This window comes from Colobus angolensis, unplaced genomic scaffold (genome assembly GCF_000951035.1).
Source record: "Colobus angolensis palliatus isolate OR3802 unplaced genomic scaffold, Cang.pa_1.0 Scaffold50, whole genome shotgun sequence".
NCBI lineage: Eukaryota > Metazoa > Chordata > Mammalia > Primates > Cercopithecidae > Colobus > Colobus angolensis.
In genome coordinates this window covers 1,037,579-1,045,563 of record NW_012118488.1, presented here as the reverse complement: position 1 = coordinate 1,045,563, position 7,985 = coordinate 1,037,579, and the positions used below count along the sequence as shown (strand labels likewise).

Here is a 7,985-nt window from a genome sequence, read left to right as displayed (position 1 = left end):
GTCGCCGCGGTCACCCGATACGCCGGCCCGGCGCCCGGGACTCGGGTTGCAGCAGGAGGGAGGGAGGTTAGACAGCCTGGTGGAAGCCGGGGGAGGGGCTGTGGCTTGGAGTCCAACCTCTGGTCCCCTCCCAGGATCCTCTTCACTGCCCCCATCCCTAAAGGTCCGGCCTGGTGGAGGGTCAGGAAGGGGACAGTGTTCTGCCTCCTGCTCAACCTTCAGAGCCCACAGCTTCTCCCCAGCGGGGTCTTCGCTGTGCACCTTTGGCCTTTAACTCTCCCGTGACTTAATCCCTAGCCAAGTCTGGGAGACCTAGTATGCCTAAGTTTCCTAGATGGCCTCTGATCCTGCCCTGCTGTGCGGTTCTGGCCTTTCCAAAGTCTCTGGTCCTGCACTTGACAAAAGGGAACCTCAGACTTAGCCTTAGGGGCAGGGAGTGTGATAAGCATCAAGTGATGACAAGATCCTATGCACAGACACTTTCCTGGTTAATTACCGAGCCCCAGGAGAAGGTCTGCTCAAGCGCTCCCCTTTCCCCCATCAGAGCAGATCCCAGATGTGGACAGGCCAAAATCCCCAGCCCCTTAGCCCCCTGACTTGGGACAACTGAGCTCACCCAGTCCAGCCTCACTCCTGTCCATCATCCAGCCCCTATCACAGCCCCAAGATGCTCCATCTGGGGAGGACCTCTGGGCAGCCAAGGCACCCCAACCCTGCCTGTGCATATCACATCGTCCTCTGTCCTATCACCATCCCTGTCCTAGCCCCACTTTGGTCTCCACCATGCACTTGGCCATTCAGGACAAGTCTGTCCCACTTGCCATCCAGCCTTCGGGGCAGACACATTCCTGTTCCCCAAAGTTCAGCCAAGATGGGGCTTGGGAACTGGGAAAGAAATTGGGCTGAATGCCCTGTGAGTGATGCCAAGCATGCCAATCTGTTACTAGACTTGAGTTACAGTCGGCTAAAACATCCTCCCTCTGAAGGCCTGTCATTTCCTAGGTGGTCACAATTTTCTTTCTCTTCATTCTCCTTGAAAAAGCCAAGCCTTTTTGTCCTCTGGAGGAAGCAGGGTGTGTAAGGACCTGAGCACTCTGCTTCCACTGGATTCCCTGCCACTACCCCTCCTCTGCCTCCTACAGCTGAACATCCTCAAGTCAAGACCTCCCCTGGGCTGTCCCCTCCCCATTGCAACTCTGATGCCTATTTTGGGCCTCAGATGCCTATTTTTCTCCCATAGCAATGTCCAGGCCTAGCCGGGAGCCCAGGCCCCTAGTATCCTGCCTACACGTGCCCCTGTCTAAGCTAAGATCTATCTTCCCATAACGGACATCGAAGCCTGATGAGGAAGAGGGGAATAAGTTCAGAACAGATGGCTTGATACCCAAGTCTTCTTAAAAATTAGAGACTAAGCCATGAACTTAGCAAGAAGGGTGAGAGAGAGACTTCATGCAGAACTTCCTGATGGTGGGACATCTGGAGAAGGCTGGATCTGCTCAGAAATGGAAGGGGAGGGTGTGGAGAGGGGAATAAGATGGTCCTCAGTGGGAGGAGGGCATAAAACCGACAGAGCAAGGTCAGGGGACTTCGTTTAAAGGAGAAAGGGATACAAAAACTTTTTTAAAAATCCTGAGTATCTTCCCTCAAAAAATTCCTTCTCCAAAGTCAACCAGGCTTGGGGAGGTAGTGACAGGGAATTAGACATCGGACAGATGTGAGTACGAGGCATAGAAGTCTCCTGAAAGTAGGGGCTCCTACACCAAAGAGAAAATGTTGCTAAATAAAAATCCTGAACACCCCCCCTCCAAAAAAAAATCCTCCCCAAAGCCAAACTCCACCATGGGCTTGGGGGGTGGGGTGGAGGTGGGTGACTCACCTGGGCCGGCTGGCCAGCCCCGGAGGGGGCGGAGTCGCCATGGAGGTGGGAGCAGAGGGAGCTGAGGAGGCACACGGGGTCCACGGTCCAGCCGCCAACCTGTGTGTGCGAAGCGGGGGACACCCCATTAGGGGAAGCGGGCAGGAGCCGCTGGGGTACTGTGACTGGGAGGGAAGGGCATTCCTGGGGCAAACCTTGGCACAGAGCTCATACTGCAGAGGGGTCTAGCGACGCTGGCAAGTCCCTTCCTTAGGTTGGGTATCTCTCTAACTAGAGCCCTGCTCTGTTTCTGGATGTCTGCCTTTTCTGTTAGACCCGGGGGTTCCCTGAGCCCAGGGCAGGGCCTTCCCTATCAGACATTCCTGAAATCCTCATCTCCACTTTATCTTTTTTGAGACAGGTTCTCACTCTGTCTCCCAGGCTGGAGTGCAGTGGCACGATCACGGCTCACTGCAGGCTTAACCTCCTGGGCTCAAGTGATCCTCCCACCTCAGCCTCCTGAGTAGCAAGGACTATAGGGACAAACCACCATGCCCAGCTAATTAAAAATATATATGTATTTTTAAGAGATAGACATGTTGCTTAGGCTGGTCTCAAACTCCTGGGCTTAAGCAATCCACCGGCTTCAGCCTCCCAAAGTGCTGGAATTACAGGCATGAGTCACTGTGCCTGGCCTTGTGTCCAACTCTTGGATGCCCCTCTGCACACTGGCAAGGAAGCTGCTCCTTACCATCTCCCCTTCCCCAGCTCTCGTCCCCTCCTCACTGAAGATGTCACATCTACCTCACAGAAATAGGAACCGCTGGGCAGGAGAAGCCTCCCCCGACTTGTTTCTATCCCACAGCATATCTTTCTTTTCTGTATCTTAGTGGAAGTGACTCCACCCACTTCGTGCCCCAAGACCACCCCACACCTAAGACCATCCTTCCAGATTCCTCTAGGACCTGTTTCCCATGGCCTTTTTTCCCCTTGGCATCCTCAGATTCATTCCTCCCTCATTCTCTCATTCATTCCACAAACACTGCCTGAGCTGGCACCATGCTTAGGCACCAAGCATTCCATTGCAAGTGAATGGGCCATAGATCCTGCCCACTTACACTCTAAGTGGGGAAACGAATGAGAGAAAGAAGAAAGGAATGAATTTGAGGGTGGCTGGGCTTTGATTCAGTTCCTAAGTGTTTACTGAGTTCCACACTCTGTGCTGGTGAACATGCTAGAACATGTTAAGGCCCTTAGACATGCCTTCTCTCCCAGGCCTGCTGCTCCTGGAAGCTCCACCCAGCTGTTTTCATCCTTTTCCTGGCCCCATCTCCCCAGAGTAAGTCTGTGGCTAGGGCTCCTGATCCTTCACCAACCCCAGTCTTCCTAACCCCTGAAATTGACCATTACTTTACCACATCACAAGACACAAGCTCTCAATACTCTCTGCGCCCACGGATCCCTGTCAGTCGCAATGTCTGTTTCTCCCCATCCTTTTGGACGTCTGAAGGGCTGGTCACCCTCCTGCTGGCCCCTTGTCCAGGCGCCTTTTTTCCCCTGGGACTTCCTCGTGGATGTAGAACATTCCTGGTCCCCTTTTCCCCAAACGTCATGGGCTTTCTCTCTTCTTAGACCCCATTCCTCCCTGATGGCCACTCAGCATCCCAGGTCCACTTTATATCTGCTGTGACTGTGCTCAACTCTCTCCTGAAGCTGCGGCCTCTCTGGAGTCCTGAGTAGTGCATTTGGTGCCTTAAGAGCATCCCCAAGAATGCCCTACCCACTCCTCAAACCCATCTCCATATATTCCTCTCCCCCACCCCCAAACATGTCCCTCCAACCCTCCTATTTCTCTCCAAGGCATATACCCTGTCGCCCAGGTGTTTCTGTCATTGCCTTCTAGGCCCAGGCAGCTTAGCCTTAGACCTACACTTGGTCTTCTTCCAACCCCCATCTGTCCATCCTTTCCCCTTCATCATCCCTGACACACTCTTCCTCTTCTCCTTCCCCTGCCTCCAGCCCCGCTTCTCCCCTCCTATTCACCATCCAAAAGCAACCACAGCCATCCTAGCCACCACCATCTGCCCCACTTTTTCAGCCCCCACACATCCCACTACTTCCCACCTGAGCTTTCTTGCCAGCCAGTTGGACCTCTGGGCCAGTTCCCAAACCAACTCAGGCCTATGCCCATGCCACACACCCCCCACCACTCCTAAAACAACATTCTCTTCCTCTAGGCCTATGCAAATGCTTTTCATCTTTCTAAGCCCAGTTTAGTGCAGGAAGCTTTCCCTGATCAGGCCTGCCTATGATCTTCCCTCCTCTAAACCGCCTCCCAACTGACTGTTCCCCTCCCCAGCTAGATGACAAATGCCCCTGCCGTTTTCCTCAAGCCAGTGCACACAGCAGGAACCCAATGAGAGGGGCACCCTGAGGATGAGGGCCACATCTTCATCTTCAACTCTCTCTAATCCTGATCTGCATCCTGCTCCCAGAAGGACTTTGGAGCTGGGAAAAGGCAAAAGCCAGACAGAACTGGAAGTGGCACTAGGGGGCAGATAAGGTACCAGAAATGTGCCAATGTGTCTTGTTCCCTGCAGTGAGGATGGGAGTGGAGACACTCCTCCCTATCCTCAACTATATCCAGTAGAACCCGGAAAAGGGAGACAGGGACTGATGCAACCCCAGGTTTGACTGAAAGGCTGCTGATGGGATGTGCATCCCTCCCCTCAGTCCCTTCACCCAGGGGGACAATGGCTGAGTCTCAGAAGCCAACATGCATCAACCATGCAGGCGCCTCACCAATGCAGAACTGTACACAGGCTGCTAGACCCAGAAAGCATGTTCTTACAGACAAGAAGCTCATACTTGGGTGGAGAGATGCATTCAGGACCCCGAGGTTCTGGGGGAGGTTTAAAAAGGAACCACCCCATCCGCTATAGAAGGAGACAGGTCCTGGTCCAGAGAGAGGTGCTGTGTCTCCTCTCTAAGCCCTACTGATGGCGGGAGAGATACCCAGGCACAGAAAGAGGAGGCCTCCAGCTCCAAGTCACCCAGCAAGCCACGGGGTGGAACAGGGAGGAAAGAGGTCAAAGGCTCCAGTTCTGGGCTCCGTTCTTGCAGGCTGCAGGGACTGGGGACACATCGGACCCAGCCCACTGAGGCTCTCAAGGCCCGACCCTCTCTTAGAGTCCGTATCACAGAGCTGCCGACGACCCTGGCCAGCATCTCATCTGCACCACAGGATGGACTCTCTCGGGCACAGAACAAGTCCCCTAGGCTATCCTCCTCTCCTTTCCTCCCAGAAGAGTTCTGCCCGAACAGCCTGAGTTAAAGAGGCTGGGCTCTCTCTGCCCCATCACATGCTCTCAATTTTCCGGACTGCAGGCAGAGGTCTGGGGGTCAAGCCCCCACCCCTTTCCTCCCCAGGCTCCAGAAAAGGCCAACCAGAGCCACTGTCCTGAGGGACAGCTCCCCAGCTCCTCCCCTTCTCTCTCTGCTCCAGATGCCTCCCAGAGTTGGAATGAGCCTGGGGGCACGGAGCACGAGGTCAGACCCCCTCCCCTGCCCGCTGGCCGCGGACGCAGCCGCAGCCGCAGCCAGGAGCCCCACTCACCTGCTCTCGCATCCTGTCCTGCTGGCCTCGCAGGGCCAGGGCGTGCTGCGGGTATTTGCTCTTCAGGTGGTCCATGAAAGCATCACGCTTGCGGTCGGCGTCCGCCTTCTGGAGCCCGCTGAGCGCCTCCAGACTCTGGGCCGCGATCACCGTGTGTCGCCGCTCGGACGTGTGCACCAGCCCCACGTTGGAGAAGCGCCGGCCCCCGCTGCCCCCGCCGCCCCCGCCCCCCAGGGTCCGGTACTCCCGCGGGTACTCGGCATCGTCCGCAGACAGCATGGGGGGGCTGCTCCGCTCTGGATCTGCGAGAGGTGAGAGGGGCATGGCGGGGTCACGGCGCGCCCGGCCTGGGGCTGCCCATCCCCCACCAGGGGTCCCTGCGGGGAGGGGCGGGGCCTGGGACTAAGGAGAGTGGAGAGGCGTCTGGCTCGAGGCAGGGCCTGCCCGGCACCCCACTAGGGACTGAAGGGGGAGGTGGGTGGATGGCGTGGAAAGTGAGCCTACGGCCCCCAGGGAGGGGTGAGGAACAAGGGCTGGATACTTCCTGTTCCTCCGTGGGTTTGGAGCGATAATGACCGCGGGGGGAGTACCGCCCTTTGAGGCGAAGGGGAGGGAGTTTGGATGAAAGTGGTAGAAGGTAACCTGAGACCCTCTCCAGCCACACAACCCCCTCCCCTCCTAAAGCTGGTGCCAGCAGGTGAAGGAAGGAGGGGTGCTTTTTAGATGCTCCCTAAAAGACGTGAAAAGGAGCTCATAGTCTTCCTTTGAGGTTGGGTAGGGGGAGCCCTGCCTCCTCCCTCAGACTAGCATATGTCCAGGACATACTTATTCTCAAGACTGAGGGCCGGCTGGGAAAAGGGCCAGGGCGGGAACACACGGGGAGAATGAGGGCAAAAATCGCTCTGAGGTTTCCCATGGAGATGGAAGCCCAGGGTCTGGGGCAGCGGGACCCCTTTTCCCTTCCCTCCCCAGAGACAGACAGATAGACAGACAGGAGAGGCTGGGCACAGAGAGGACAGTGAGAGATGGATTTGGAACAAACTTAAAGGAGAAAGGAAGCAGACAGAACAGCTGAAGTCCTTCCCAGGGACTTTCCCCCCACCTCTCCCCTCCCTTCTTCAGTCTCTCCTCCCGACACAGACACAAGCTTAAGACCCATAAGAGACATACAGGGGACAAAGGACAGCACAGAAGCGAAAGAAAGAGAAGGCCGGGGGTTGAGGTCCCATGCAGAACTCTGAATCCCCTTCCCAAATGCCCACCAGCCCTGAGGTCACCCTGCTGGCCCGCACTCTCCAGCCTCAACGACCAGTGGCCAGGGGTTCCAGAGGTCACCCATGCCCTTGGGGGTGGAAGAAGTTGCTGGGGGCCTACCTCAGCCATATTCCTGGGCATAAAACATAGATTTGTGCCCCTCAGAAGTCAGTCCATAGGAAGACAAGCACAGCCTCTCATGCACACCCCAGTCCCACAATCCACCAGCCCCACAATCCACCAGCCCCAAAGCAGCACTCCAAGTGTGGCCTAGGACTGGGGCATCAGGCGCTGCAGCAGACACATGCACTCCTGCCTGCTGTGTGGCCTGACACACAGAGCCCCTCCAAGGGCAGACCAAGGCAATAGGGGACCCGGCTGGAAATGCTGGAAACCAGCCAGGTTTGCCACAAGTTTCCTCCTGCCAAGCATCCACTGTCAGGAGGTCTGTGGACAGCTGCCAGGTCTGCCACCCCTTGCCCAGCCACAGAGGAAAGAGGAGATTCAGCCAGGTTTCAAGAAAAGCCACCTGCCCCCAACACACACACACACACACACACACACACCTCTCCCTGGGTGTGTTGGGGTGTGTCCATCAGGGGCACAGAGTCTGCGAGAACCCAGCACCTTGCACCGAACCAAGGGAAGAAGGGCTCCCATGGGCATGAGAGCCGCAGCTCACCAGGGACTGACCACCTGCCTCATGGCTGCGTGCCTCCCTACACCCCATCAGGGGGATGTTATCATGGTCCGCATTTCAGAAACAGCTACCAAAACTCAGAGAAGTCCACTGACAAGCCTAAAGCAACACTGAATGGTAGAGGTCTGATTTGATCTCAGTATTTATTACGTATGTGCCGCCACACTCTCCGCAATGACTGCTTCTTGAGTGAACACTGACAGCACCACATGGCATGTGTGGACTTCCTCACTGACCTGCTGCTATCCCCATGATGGCCCTAGATCTGGGGTGGTCCCCCTCACCATGGTCACCATCCTCTGTTGTGCTCCCCAAACTAAGGTCCAAGTACATGAGAGATGATTTTGGGAAGAACATTATTTTATGTCTTCTCTTCCTTCCTTCTTCTTTTTTTGGGGGGACAGGGTCTCACTCTGGCACTCAGCTTAAAGTGCAATAGTGTGATCATAGCTCACTGCAGCTTCAAGCTCCTAGGCTCAAGAGATCCTCCCACTTCAGCCTCCCAAGCAGCTGGAACTATAGGTGCATGCCACCACGCCCAGTGAATTTTTTCCTTTTTT

General features: G+C 55.9%; 1 protein-coding gene across 1 annotated transcript in view; it reads right to left on the bottom strand.

Moving 5' to 3' along the window:
• SRCIN1 (SRC kinase signaling inhibitor 1) overlaps positions 1–7,985 on the bottom strand; it is a 74,460-nt gene that overhangs the window by 42,239 nt on the left and 24,236 nt on the right. The window contains exons 3-4 of the mRNA XM_011960006.1: positions 5,472–5,773; positions 1,877–1,975 (exon numbers count right to left, since the gene is read on the bottom strand). Coding sequence (XP_011815396.1) covers positions 1,877–1,975; positions 5,472–5,773 — 401 coding nt within the window. The remainder of the gene's footprint in view (positions 1–1,876; positions 1,976–5,471; positions 5,774–7,985) is intronic.